Here is a 14,799-nt window from a genome sequence, read left to right as displayed (position 1 = left end):
ACAGATAATCAGCACAAAATTAGTTCCAGACACAGGATGCTGCATATTCTCAAGTCAGTCTAAAATCAGCTTTTTTTTTCTTTTTTAAGATTTTATTTATTTGAGAGAGCGAGCGAGCACATGCGAGAGCACAAGCAGGGGGAGCAGCAGGGGGAGAGGGAGAAGCAGACTCCCCACTGAGCAGGGAGTGCCATGCGGGACTCTATCCTAAGACCCCTGGATCATGACCTGAGCCGAAGGCTGACAACTGAGCCACCCAGGCACCCCTAAAATCAACTTCTATAAAAAGAGATGGAAATGCCCGAAAGAAGCAGAGATGGTACGTAACTGTAGTCAATGCTGCTTGGGAAAGAAAAGTATCTGTACACCTGGGGCCTTCCTATACAGGATGACTATCTAAAACCGTTTCACATATTCTGGTGTTTAAAAACGAAAACAAGGGGCACCTGGGTGGCTCAGTCATGAAGCGTCTGCCTTCGCCTCAGGTCATGATCCCAGGGTCCTGGGATCGAACCCCACATCGGGCTCCCTGCTCAGCGGGGAGTCTGCTTCTCCCTCTCCCTCTGCTGCTCCCCCTGCTTGTGTACCCTCTCTCTCTGTGTCAAATAAATAAATAAATAAAATCTTTAAAATAAAAAATAAATAAAAAATAAAAACGAAAACAAAACCTATAACAACGCTCCTAGAAAACTGAACTCCTATCATACTACCATAAATAACAGCATTATAACCACCACTTACCAAAAACAAGAATGAACAATGTGTTTAAAGACACCACCCAGAAGACATGTTCCTAAAGGAAAAGAGCATTAATAAAACATAGTCAATTCTTCTTCCATGTCTAACTGGACTACTCCACTTAGACTGAAATTTTCACTCCATAATGTTGAGGTTTCATTACGTGCAACTTCTCATTTTTCATTAGACAGCTCATAAAACTAAGCCTAATAAAATTCAAGTTCATAACGTTACATGCCGGAAAAAAAAAAAAAAAAATCAATCCATAAACATTTCCTCTTCAGAAATTAGTAAGCCATTACAAACTACACAGATTCTCATAAATAGCCAGATTTCATTTAAATCAAATGATGCTGAAAAATTCCAAATGGAGGAAAATTTGAAAATCACATTAATTCTGAACTTCACATCAATGTAAATCACACAGTGCTTCTTTCCAGGGTCCATTTTGTTCTCATGGCTTCTGCAAGGTCACTTCTCTTCCTTGGTCCCTTTTCTGCCTATGGCACCCTCGTTTTCTTAGGAGAGGTCTTAGAATACTCATTCTCACTTGGCCATTCATCCACCCCTTCCCCCATTATGCATTATCACCAACATGATTGCTACCTTACGTTAGTTTCAGTCAGTAGGGGTTCTTCGACAAGTAGCTAAAGTCATCTTGATACCCAAAGCCACTTAAAAATCCCAAATGATTTTAAACTACAGACCCTGAAAAGAGCATCACTTCCCCTAAAGAACAGGTTCTTTAAAGAATTATCCCTCCCCTCTTTATAATAAGGTAAAGATAGGTGAGGTTCGGCAAACAGTGGAAACCTAGCACATGAAACTGGGTCTCACTATGAGCACTGCAAAGCATTAATTAATATACTGCAAGGTTTAAAAGAAGAGCAAGTTCTTCTTAACTACCATTAAATCTGTATTTCATTTTCTTTTCTAAAAATCAAGTACGTAATAATGACCGTTTTAAACACTATTACCTTTGTTCTTTGCCAGTATTTTCAATGCACAAAACAGACTTTCTTCAACATATCAAGTAATCAAAAATCAAAGGGCATGGTGACCTTTAGTATAAAAAGCCAGACATACTATAAATTTGAAATCGCTGAATCATTAAGATAAATAATTAAGTCACAACTCTATTTTTAAAAAATATTAGCTTTACTTACTAGAAAAACTAGCGATCCATCAAGTCCTAGCATCTGAAATAAATAATAACGATATGCATAAATTCAAGATGCAACAGCATTTTTTATTCTATTTAGAAAAAAGGCTCACTTTCAATTATATTTAAACATAATCCTTACCTACTACTTTCCAATACAGCTTACCATTTTCAGAGAGTAAGAAACTTGTTTATTAGAGTTTTATATTTGGGCCTCCTTTTATTCCAAATCATATGATTATAAAGTCAAAACAGTTCCATCATGGGTTTAATTCTTACATTAGATAAGGAGCCAGCCAAGATTTCATGATATATCAACTGCAGTATCAGAATATTTCAATTTAAATTGTTATTTCATTTTACAGAAGTCCATAATTTGTTTGTATTAAAGGCCAAAAAACAGAAAAATAGTCAACAATAGATTATAATATTTTTAATATTTTCACTACAAACAACACATCACTTTTCTCTAGAATACTTAAAGTTCTACTGCAGCCTCCAAAGACTGTAGCCACAAAATTGGTGTATGCATCCACATATGCCCAACTTTAACACATAGTTTAAGGTTAAAACACTACAATGCATGATAGAAAGAATCTTACTCTTTCCCACGTAAGCTCTTCTGCAGCTCGGTCCCACTCTAAAGCATTCCAGTTCATGTCATCTGGAAATATAATTATAGTTGAAAGATTACTGATGGAACCTGAACCATAAATAATAAAACATATGCTTTTAATTTGGTGTTTTGCAAGCTGCTGATGAGAAGCTAAACCACATTATTTGCTTGTTAGGTAATAAGAATACACACACATAAACATAACACACATAAGGTGATTCTAGATTGTGGTTAAGTGCTAGAAAGGAAATAAATAGAATTATGTGAAAGACAGGAACTTAAACTCTCTGAATCTAGAATGATCTGGAAAATTTGAGAAAAACGAGGAAGCCAGGGGCAAGAATTCTCCGGGGGTGGGGAGGGAGTGGTAGAAGATACAGTATGAAAGGCAGACAGGGATCAGATCATACAACGGGGCTGGGGAGGAGGTTAAACCTGGATTTTGTTTTGTTCTTTAGTGTAACAGAAAAACCACTACCAGATTTTAAAGGCAGGAGAGCACTACGAACACTATGTAGAGCACTAGTGGAAGAAAGAAGCTACGCACTAAGAAACTATTGTGGTAGATGAAGAGAAGGAAAGGATGGCTGCACCAGGGTGGCAGCAGGCTGCCTTCTTGAGCCTCTGAAGATAGACTTGCTGCTCCCTACAAGGGTCCCTTGCTCCCATCCCACAACTTGCTTGTTCTCATCCTTCAGGTCTCACCTCAAATATCACTTACTCTGAGCTACCTGGAGAATCTTATTTAAAACAGACTCTCCCAACAGCATCCTCAGAGCAACCTGCACATTTATCACAACGTGTCACAAGGTATTTGTGCACTTTGGTACTCCTGCTTCTTCACTAGACCAGAAACTCCATGAAGGCAGGGACCTGTTTGAGTGCCTGGCACCAGGAGACACTCAGACACCAGCAATGTCCAGCGGACCTGGAGACACTGCAGTGCTGGACAGGAAACCTCTGGAGCGGGAGGAGAAGTGGGGATGGTGAGCTACCCCAGCTGACTGGCGGGTACGGTCCTGGATCTTCTTTAGAATCTCGAGTTGTTAGACTGCTAGAAAATGAGAAAATGGTTTCCTTCATGGCATCTGTCCTGCAATGTACCTTCAAGAATTCTTCTTTGGTATTAAAAGTTGTGCTGACTCAAGAGAAATGGAAGGAAATAAAGTAACCTGTATCAAATTCCTTTAAAAAAATCAGAGTCTAGGGCGCCTGGGTGGCTCAGTCGTTAAGCGTCTGCCTTCGGCTCAGGTGATGATCCCAGGGTCCTGGGATCGAGTCCCACATCGGGCTCCCTGCTCGGCGGGAAGCCTGCTTCTCCCTCTCCCACTCCCCCTGCTTGTGTTCCTGCTCTCGCTATGTCTCTCTCTGTCAAAAAAATAAATAAAATCTTTAAAATAAAAAAAATAAAAAATAAAATAAAATAAAATAAAAAAATCAGAGTCTAGTACAATTTACAAATAATTTCTTCCTAGCCATCCTATAAAAGTCCTGTGTAGAGTAGGATTTTAAAACATAAAATGAGGGGCACCTGGGTGGCTCAGTCGGTTAAGTGTCTGCCTTCGGCTCAGGTCATGATCCCAGGGTCCTGGGATCGAGCCCCACGTGGGGCTCCCTGCTCAGCGGAGAGTCTGCTTCTCCCTCTCCCTCTGCCTGCTCCCCCTGCTCTCTCACTCTTGCTTTCTCTCAAATAAATAAATAAATAAACTTTTTAAAATTAAATGAATAAAAAAAACACAAAATGTGCCCTGCCTCACAAAAAAAAAATATTTACACATATGTATATCCATAAATAAATCTGCCAAAATAAAGTTAAAACAGGTTAGAAACAGAACTCCGAACCCATAAAATTTTGAAGACTCCAGTCCTTCTCCTCAAGGAAAGCTGGAAATGGACTTATGGTCACAAAGGAAGGGTAAGTATGGGCCAGCAGCTATTACCCTGGGCCCCGTTGTTGGCATCGGCTGCATCCTCCCCGCCCGCGTCATCCTCCTCCTCATTGTCCTCCTCCTCCTCTTCTGCCTGATCATCCTGGGCATCGGGGTTTTCTCCCACCACGGCGTTCTCGGCTGGTGGGTTAGCAGGCTGGTCGGGGGCAACATTTTCAGCACCATTTCCTCCTGCTGGAGCCTAAAATGACAGAAGAACCCAGAAATGTAGCTAATTTGTCTCAGTTCTGCTCTATTTCCAAATCACACTCTTCCTGTTAAAAAAAAAAACAAAACTAGCAAACAAACACAAACTATTAAAACTCCAAAAAAACACCTCTCAAAGTCATCTTTTCTACAAGCATCTTCTACTCAGCATATAAGAACATAAACAAACACACTTCACAGTGTATATATTCATTCAGTATAATTTAGGGGTTTCACAAAGTATTACAGAAAATGGGTCAACAAATCTGGCTAACTTTAACACTTCAAGCACATCCCAAACCAGTTACTAGTGGGGTTACAGAAGTTTCTATTCATGCCAGCAGAGCAAGAATCAAGAATTCAGAAAGTTAAAGCCATTACCTCTTTGGATACATAAAAACAATACATTATAACATGTCACAAAACGCAAAAAAGGAGGCATTCAACAGAGTAAAAACAAGGAGCAAGCTGTCTATCTTAACAAAAGGGCAGAGAAACTCCTTCTGGAGCTCAGTTTCAGGAAATAGAGCTGCCTCAGCCAACAAGAGGTCCAGATACGAGTTTTGACTTATTCTTAGTACAGCCAGTCAAGGACAAACTCGAAGAAAACCAAGGTTCAGATTTCCCATGACTGCAGTTGGATCTTGCAACAAAGAGAACTTTGGTTACTTTTCACATGTAGGCTGAGCAAGAAGGGAGCAGCGAAGATTCAGCCAGTGATTCCGACCCCAGGCTGACATCTCTCTACCCGAGCTCTGAGCTCCTGAGGCAAGACAACCTAGAATTATTTCTGCACCAGCATCTCCACAGTCTGCTCCTCTACGTGAACACTGGGTCTCAGCTACTGTCCAGCAAGCTCCTATAAAGGTCTAAGGACTTCCCTGGGCCCAGCTGCAACCTCTGCCTGGAGGCTGCAGGGTCGGAAGAATTCCTTCATGGAATGATCTGAAGGTCTTCAACATAGTCTTCATCAAGGCTATCTGGTGGAAGCCCAGAAGGCTCTCGTGGAACCTGGACCTGGGGAGATTTTCTCAGGATGATCTCTGGCTCCTCAGCCATCATCTCAGTTGGTGGTGACCTTATTTGATCATTCTGGACTTCTCTATTTCTTTGTGTCTTTGGTACTGTTCAGTCTCCATTCTTTAACTCTGGGGAAACAGAACTCAGACTCCAGCACAGGTGCCACATTGGAGGACGGGGGCCACAGGGGTGGGGGCAGCCCACGATGAGACTCAAATCCCACGACCAGCTCTGGGAAAGGGCCATAATCCTTCTTTATAAGGCATCTCCTGACTTTACCGACTGCCTCAGGGACGAACATATATTTACTTATACACCTATACGTTTATACTCATACAGATGTGTAACTTAATTCTCTGTTATCAGTTAAACACTTGAGGAAACAGTTTCTCATTCCTGCTCAGGAGGTAAACCTGTCCACATGGACTTTGTCAGTTCCCCATGCATCGTCCTCTGGCTCTTACTGAGTTCTGCTACCTACCAAATGCAACGACATAGTTATAGTTAAAGAAAACACGAATTCCCCGTGTGGAGTTAATGAAGATTCTAAAAGAGCAACTACATTAAATGTTTCAAAATATGAGATACAATGATAAAAGTATTAATACTAGGTAAGAAGTGTCTTTTCTTTCTAGTCTCACTTCTTGTATGTGTGACTTGCTAAGGAGAAGTTATACTCAACTCTGTAGAGAAAAAAGTATGGCAGAATTTGACTGAAATCGAACTACACACTGACACAGCAGAAGTTCCTTAAATGAAAAATTAAGTTGTTAATTATTTTGAGTATCTTAGAGTCAATTTTTCATAATAAAATCTTATGAAGCATAGTTTTTGTACATAGCTAATGTTTTGACATTTTCAGCCCCATAATTTCTCAGCAAGACACTAAACGTCATTTATCTTATCCTCTTTCTCTTAACACGTCTAGCAAATAAATGCTCCTGCATCTAACCTAAGCATGCATCTCTCATAAAGAAAAAGTGAAACTGCACCAGATTGTGTAACAGTGTTCCACTGATTCTACTTTTAGTAATGTTGCTACTGGGAGCAGCAAACACAAGGCATTTTACATAAGAAGAAACTGATGAACCAAGAAAGCAGGGAGCCTCCTCAGCGTCCTGCAGCATGTCAGCATCATCGCCAGGGAGTCTGTATGCTCACTTCCAGGCCAGCGTTAAGCAGTCAATCCAGGCAAAGGGAATGAAAGAGCATTTCAGTACACCCGCCAACAATGCTCCCAATCTCACTCAAAAATTAAGCAGCAAAGTAGAAGTGCCTTTTTCTGATTTTTTTTGCATTTCCCTTAATCTTCTCCCAAACCTTTTCACTGTCCTGCTTTGCAATGAGGGGCAGAGGACTCAAGGGTTTAGATCTTAGAGAATGACAACAATTCCCATTCTTATGCAAACAGAATCGATTCAGGGGTGGAGGGAGTTACCTCATTTTGGTGGTGCCCAGCTGCATTGAAGGGTGGAGCAGCATGCTCCAGCCAAATCGGTGCTCCCCCGTGGACTATCTGCTCTCGCAACCACACAAGGCTGATGAATGCACACAGTGTGCATGTTACCACAAAACAACCCTGCAAACAATCCGCCAATAAATTGTCCCTATTAAAAAAAAATTATATAGAATTACTCCAAAGAATGCTTAAAATTAAGAAATGAAAGGTAACATTTCATCTTAAACTAAAATTTCAGAAAGAAGAGCCAGAAGTCATAATTTTCTACGTAAAAATCAGTTTCTCAGAATTATTTCTGAGAATGGTGAAATTCTATCTTATAAGCTGGCCAAATACATTTGCTTATATATATTATATGTATTTATATTATAGTAAATGAAGAATAACATCAGAACTACACAGAAGTTAGCTACCTAGCCGTTCTTTGAACATGGTTTAAAAACAGGCAGGCGACAGGCGCCTGGGTGGCTCAGTTGGTTGAGCGACTGCCTTCGGCTCAGGTCATGATCCTGGAGTCCCTGGATCGAGTCCCGCATCGGGCTCCCTGCTCGGCACCCTCCCCCCCTCATGTGCTCTCTCTCTCTCTCATTCTCTCTGTCTCAAATAAATAAATAAAATCTTAAAAAATAAAATAAAATAAAATAAAATAAATAAAAACAGGCAGGCGAAAAGCGAAAACCAAAAGCAACCAAACACTGACAAAGGCCAAGTACGTATGTAATTTATGAAAGGTGAATGACTGTCCAACCCACACTAAGAATTTCCTTATCCTTATTTTACACACAAGTTTAATAAACTTGGTTAGCTGGTACCCACACAAATGAAGATAATCAACAAATCAGAAGAGAAGAACCTCCAGAGAGGCCTAATGACAATGTAAAGAAAGAAAGCTGAGAGATACTCAGTATGCAATGTGCAAGAAAAAGAAATCTATAATACCCTTTAGGTATCTATCACTTAGAAAGCAGATTAAATTTTGATGCTAACTGCAAATATAAGTATGTTATTAGTTCCTCAACAAATTCAGATAGACAAACTATGTTATGATACATGCAGTATTGTAACACCAAAGACCTCTTTGTTCTTTTCCTCCCAAGGGGCTTGTCCTTCCCTAGTCTATTTCTGATTTCAGAATAATTCAAGGATAACTCAAGAATCTTGGTGGCCTTAGGAAAATCCTTTATCATAACGGAATGACTTTTTCCTCCATGGAAAATCTGAGGAAGAGTCCATTTGAGAGACCTCAGCCTACTGGCCCCAAACTTAATGAATTGATGTGGCCCACAGATATGACCTGAAATGTCTCATGAAGGCAATTCTGGTGGCCCACTATCAAAAACCTAATCGAAAGAGGAATCCTAACCACTTCCATGCTAAGGAACCCTCCAGGTTAAGAAAACTTTGATAACTTCAGACTAAAATACCCACTTCTCTACTCCGTACTTGTCATCAGCAATAAGAACAGCAATTGTTTGATGTCAATTTTCAACAGTGACAAACCCTTTGTAAAGTCCTTTTCCCTCATACCTACAATCTGGGCTGGTTCTGTGACTTGCCTGGACCAAGGTGAGGCTGCCTGAGTTTAGAGCCTAGAAGAGAGCTGGTGAACTTCAACTCTCACCCTTTTAGAACGCTGCCCTGCGACCACCATGTACAGAAGCCCTGCTGGCTTTCTGCAAGATGAGAGGGCACATGGAAGAGGACCAAGGCACACGGCTGGAGCCATCTCAGACCATCCAGCTCCAGTGAAACCCATGAGTAACTGAGGCAAGCCCAACATACGAACTAATCCACTGAGCCCAGCCCAAATGGCTGACCCCTGGAATTATGAGCCAATAAAATTATTGTTTTAAGCCAGTAAGTTTTGGGGACAGTAGGTTTTGAAGCAATAATTAACTGATACGTTGCGCCTAGAGATGATCTCAAGAACTGAGCTACAGAATATGTTAAGCAGCTGCTACAATATTAAGAAATTTAAGGTAAAATTTCAGAAATAAAAGTAATACTACAGAGAAAATGAAACACAGCTCAATAAAAAAAAAGTAGTTATTTAAAAGTGCTTCCAGGAAAACTGGCGCAATTCTTCAAACTGTAAAAGGCAGCATGGGATTACAAAACCAAACCACGGTTACGATTTCTTTTGACTACCCCCAGCTATGCCTGTGGGTTTCCTCCTGTGTCAATCAGCAGTCTCACGAAGGCAATTCTGGTGGCCCACTAACCAATCACATTAGAAAGAGGGAGCCTGCCAATGTTAAGACAAGCAACAGCTCTGAGCTTCAGTGATAATTCTGCTATACGTTAACCTAATACTCAAAATTCACATATAGTTTTTACATATATATGTGAATTTAATCTTTGAATAGCCCACCCAAAGCCCTGAGGCATGATCTTCCTCACTTTACAGAGGAGAAAATGGGCTCAGAAAGGTCCAATGATTTGCCCAAAGTCACCAAAAAACCTGCAGATACAAACTATATTCCAATGCTAGGGTTCCTTCTGTTACAACCAACTACCTCACTGTATCGCCTAAGTGATTACACCCGCCAACCTGTTGGTCAATGGTTCTACCAACAAGAAGTAAAGGTAGTAGGTAAGTAGGATACTACACCTTGTTTGGCATTTCACGGACATGGCTTCCATAAACACCTGTTTTTCATATAGCCAAAGCCTACCAATTTAGGCTTTGGTAAATGTTAACATATTTAGCCATTTAAAACAGAAACCATTAGAGAAATAATATATCTCTGCTTCATTAAACCGCATAGATCGGAACTCAAGTCATCTTTTCTAAACAACTGAGATACGGACTGGTCGCTACCATGCACTCATTAACTGCAACGGTTTACAGAATTTTAGCCCAAACTAAATGAACAAGAATACCCTATGTGAAATGGTTCTTTTATTAGCTTATACATATTAAAATAAAACTTCCATCACTCTTAGCAGTCACCCCTTGCTTTTATCGGACTTCCCTCGCTACTTCCAATATGCATCTTGGCGTGTATACAATTCCTAAATGCAAGCCAGAGGTGAATGATATCATATACACAAAGACATAATGAATAGCGGCTGAGCCATTTAAGACAAACTTCTTACACTTCTATACTGAGACCATGTTCTGGATGGCGGACATAAAAACCTGATGTCCAGAAATGGGAATGCTGTCCTGTTTGTGTCTACTGCATCACTTCACAAAAGGCTTGTATTTTTATACAAAGGGTTATCATCTTATGCTAGTTCCAAACTTTCAAATGTGTTAAATTACTGCTTCTCTTTTTTGTCACGGCCACAGCTAGGAGCACCCTATTTCAAGGCCCCAGTCTACTTCTAAACATTACTTTATCAAAGCTGTTCTTTATTAATGAAAACAAAAAATAATTCTAATGTAAATAAGTTCAAGCTGAAAACCTTTTATCTATTATTCCCTATACTGCCAAAGACACAGAAATGAAATAACCTGACTGTTCTATCCCAAAAACGTATTACCAGCAAGTAGAAAAACCAAGTCACAGACACCTCTAATGTTTCTAAATATTTAGAAACATGATTAAAAATAATGATGCAGAGGGGCGCCTGAGTGGCTGAGTCGGTTAAGCGGCTGCCTTCGGCTCAGGTCATGATCCCAGGGTCCTGGGATCGAGCCCCGCATTGGCCTCCCTGCTCGGCAGAGAGCCTGCTTCTCCCTCTCCCTCTGTCTGCCGCTCTGCCTACTTGTGCTATCTCTGTTAAATAAATTAATAAAAATATTAAAAAATAATAATAATGATGCAGATGCAAGAGACTTAAAAGAACTCCTCCTTAATTTCTTTTCTATCAGAAATACAGTATGCCCTCCTGCTCTCTTCTATTGCCTTGTGGCTTATTTTTATGGTAATATACTCTGAATACTTTGTTCCATTGGATGGTTTTATATTGTTCTCTGTCTTTACTGACATAGCAATCAGAAACCTAAGGTCAGCTGGGTACAAAAGAAGATTTAGCAAATATAGGTGCAATCGTTGGCAGGCTTAATATTTAATGATCTCGATACAGTTAATCATTTACACTATTCATAATTCTGACTTCAGTAATAAAAACACATCTTTCCCAAGAAAACACAATTAAAATGCTTAATGTCAAATTAAGATACAGTAAAACAATGACAGTGAACAAGTTTTTAGTCCATATTCTAATAATCACAAGAAACATTTGAAAACTAAATTTGTATTCAAATGATTATATGTTGTTAAAAAATCCACGTTTAAATGAACTCTCAGCATAGGAACATGACAGCACATACCTCACACTGCACAGCAGCCTATTTAACATATCGTCCCACACCTTACAAAACAGTCCTTTAAAACGGGTATGTTTTAAAACAAACATGTACATATGTCAGCTACTTCTACTGTAGCTATAACTCTTCTCCTTGGAACAAAAGGACTTTTCAAATTATAACAAGAATAAAAGCGTGCAGGAAGACTGAGCACCAGCTCTGCCGTGCAGCCTTGCAGCCTCACGAGTACTCACGTGGACAGCATGTCCAGTGGCAGCGTCAGTAGTGAGCTCACGGAGCCAGTAAACAAGCACTTGTAGATACGGCCTACCGAAAAGGGCGAGATGGCACACGGTTACAACACACATCATGAACTCAGACAGGTACTCAATTAAACGGAGGTAAAGTGTAAGCCCCTGAAATACTTAGTCTTTGCAAGGCTGTCCTAAAATACATTAAAAAAACCCTGGGGCACCTCTTAGTCAGAAAGGCAAGAACAGAAACAGGGCCCAAGAGGAAACAGCTGAGATTTTCTTTCTAACCAAACTACATGTATGCTAGTTTAAGCATTCCCTATAGCCTCGTATCAGAAATTTTCAGTGACTTCAATGGCTGTTTTCAAAAACCAAATCAAAATGAAAAGGTAGGAAAAAATTTCTGTAATAGAAATTTCTTACATATGTGTATAAAATATTCAAAACAAGTATGCTTGTAACAAAGTAAAACTGACAACAAACCAAATGTCTGCAAATAAGAAAATGGATTCACAAATTAAAGGCCTCCTTCCTACAGAGTGCTCTGATGCATCTAAAAAATAAGGTAGCTCAAAAAAAAAAAAAGTACAGTAGCTCAACACATTCTCACATGGAAAAATACCAGGGTACACTGCGAACTTAAAGAAAAAAGTTACAGACTATGTATTCTGTGACAGAACTTAAATTTTAATTATGAGCATGTATATGAGCATATGTAAACAAGTCAGAACAGAGATCCAGCTTGTTAACTGCATTACTTAAATCTTTTAAGTCCCTACTTAACTTTTGATTATTTGATCTGATTTTGGAGAGGTGTGTTAGTCTTCCACTTGACTGTGAACGCTTTACATATTTTGAAGTCCTGTACTCTGGTGCATAAAAGTTCTTAAGTTTCGGGGCACCTGGGTGGCTCAGTCGTTAAGCGTCTGCCTTCGGCTCAGGTCATGATCCCAGGATCCTGGGATCGAGCCCCGCATCGGGCTCCCTGCTCTGCGGGAAGCCTGCTTCTCCCTCTCCCACTCCCCCCTGCTGGTGTTCCCTCTCTTGCTGTGTCTCTGTCAAATAAATAAAATCTTTAAAAAAAAAAAATTAAGTTTTGCTTTCTTATGACTATGCCCTTCACTAATATGAAATATAATGCTTTGCTCCATTTAAAGCTTTTCATCTTGAATGACATCTGGCTGATACACACTGTTCCTATGTTCTGTCAGCATTTGCTAACATCCCTCTAGCATTAACCTGGGCTGCTCTGTACTTATTTCTCATACTAAACCACGTTCCTCTGTACACAACTGTGTAAACTCTTATGATCACAGAAGTTGCAACCTTACCCTTTCCTCTCTTACTTCCCTCCCCCTGCCCTCCGTCCCTGTCCTTCCTTTTGTTGGACTTTCCAAATATTTGCTGTTTCATACTCTGACTTCTCAGGACAAAAACTCATAATCCCACTTCTATTCTGCTGGCACTTACCTTTAAGTTTTATTACTTTTTATTAAGATAAAATTTACATGAATCTTAAGTATACGTCTGGGTGAATTTTTATGTATGTACATATCCAGGAAACTGCCACCTAGGATCAAGATATTCAGCATTTCCAGCTCCCTGGAAGGCTCCTCAATCCCCTCCCTAGTCAATATCTCCAGCAAAAAGATAACCACCATTCTGATCTCTATCACCATCGATCAATTTGGCCTACTTTAAAATTTCACATAAATGCAATCATACAATCCATACTCTTTTGTGCCTCGCTCCCTTCTCTCAAAGTAAAACTCATCCATGTTATTCCATGTCCCAATAATGAGCTCTTTTCTCACTAAGTACGACTCCACTGTATAGAAAAACCACAATGTATCTACTCTACTACTGTTGATAGGTATTTCATTGGTTCCAGTTTTAACTACTATTAGCAAAGCTGCTGTGGTCATTCTTGAACATCATTTAGTGGACACAAGGCTCTGGTTTCCATCAGCTATATTCCTAGAAATGGAACTGTTGAATCATAAAGTATTTATAATACTTAGCATTCATAGATAACTGCCAAACGGTTTTCCAAAGTGGTTATACCATATATACTCCTACCATCAATGTAAGCATGTTCCAAATGCTCCACATCCTAAGAAACATTCGGTATTATCTTGTTTTTTTAATTTTACCCATCCTGCTGAGTATGTAGCAATATCTTCTTGTGCATTTCCCTGATGACTAATGATGCTGAGCAGTTTTTTGTGTGTTACTGGCTATTTAGATCTTTCCAGAAACACCTATTCAAATCTTTTGTCTACTTTTTATTTGGGTTGTCTGCTTTTTTCTTACTGATTTTTAGGAGTTCCCTACATACTCTAGATACAAGTCCTTTGTTTGACATGTATATTGCAAAAATCTTCTCTCACTCCGTGGGGGCCTTTCTCTCTTAAAGGTATCAAAGCATGAATAAAAGTTCTTAATTTCAATTAAGTCCAATTTATTCAGTATTTTCTTTCTTTTACGGTTATTCTCCTATATTTTCTCTTTTTTTTCTTAAGATTTTATTTATTTGCGCACCTGGGTGGCTCAGTCGGTTAAGTGTCTGCCTTTGGCTCAGGTCATGACCCCAGGGTCCTGGAATCCAGTCCTGTATCGGGCTCCCTGCTCAGAGGGGAGCCTGCTTCTCCCTCTTCTCCCGGCTTATGCTCCCTTCTCACTATCTTTGTCTCTCTCAAACAAATAAAATCTTAAAAAAAAAAAATTTTTTTTATTTATTTATTCAGAGAGAGAGACCGTGTGCACACGAATGAGGGGAGGGGCAGAAGGAGAGGGAGAGAAAGCATTTCAAGCAGACATTGTGCTGAATGCAGAGCCTGATGCAGGGCTCAATCCCACGACCCTGAGATCATGACCTGAGCCGAAATCAAGAGACACACGCTTAAGTGACTGAGCCATCCAGGTGCCCCATTCTCCTATATTTTTAGAAATCTTTTGGTTTTAACATTCACATTCAAGCTTATGATCCATCTCAAATTAATTTTTGTGTCAGGTGTGAAATAATGACGTTTCATTTTTCTTCATTTGGCCATCCAGTTGATGCTATACCATTTATTGAAAGAATCATCCTTCCTCCATTAACAGCAGTGGCACCTTTGTTGTGAATCAGGTGATGGTGCAGATGTCGGTCTAGTTC

At 39.8% G+C, this 14,799-nt stretch overlaps 1 protein-coding gene across 1 annotated transcript in view; it reads right to left on the bottom strand.

Annotated features, from left to right (window-relative positions):
- The window catches only part of MARCHF6 (membrane associated ring-CH-type finger 6), an 81,200-nt gene that overhangs the window by 36,081 nt on the left and 30,320 nt on the right, over nucleotides 1–14,799 (bottom strand). Inside the window, exons 5-10 of the mRNA XM_032415458.1 lie at nucleotides 11,643–11,715; nucleotides 7,110–7,278; nucleotides 4,457–4,646; nucleotides 2,503–2,564; nucleotides 1,905–1,937; nucleotides 742–793 (exon numbers count right to left, since the gene is read on the bottom strand). Of these exons, the coding sequence (XP_032271349.1) occupies nucleotides 742–793; nucleotides 1,905–1,937; nucleotides 2,503–2,564; nucleotides 4,457–4,646; nucleotides 7,110–7,278; nucleotides 11,643–11,715 (579 nt within the window). The remainder of the gene's footprint in view (nucleotides 1–741; nucleotides 794–1,904; nucleotides 1,938–2,502; nucleotides 2,565–4,456; nucleotides 4,647–7,109; nucleotides 7,279–11,642; nucleotides 11,716–14,799) is intronic.

The sequence above is a fragment of the Phoca vitulina genome, unplaced genomic scaffold (genome assembly GCF_004348235.1).
Source record: "Phoca vitulina isolate PV1807 unplaced genomic scaffold, GSC_HSeal_1.0 scaffold17, whole genome shotgun sequence".
Taxonomy (NCBI): domain Eukaryota; kingdom Metazoa; phylum Chordata; class Mammalia; order Carnivora; family Phocidae; genus Phoca; species Phoca vitulina.
This window is presented reverse-complemented; position numbering and strand designations above follow the sequence as displayed.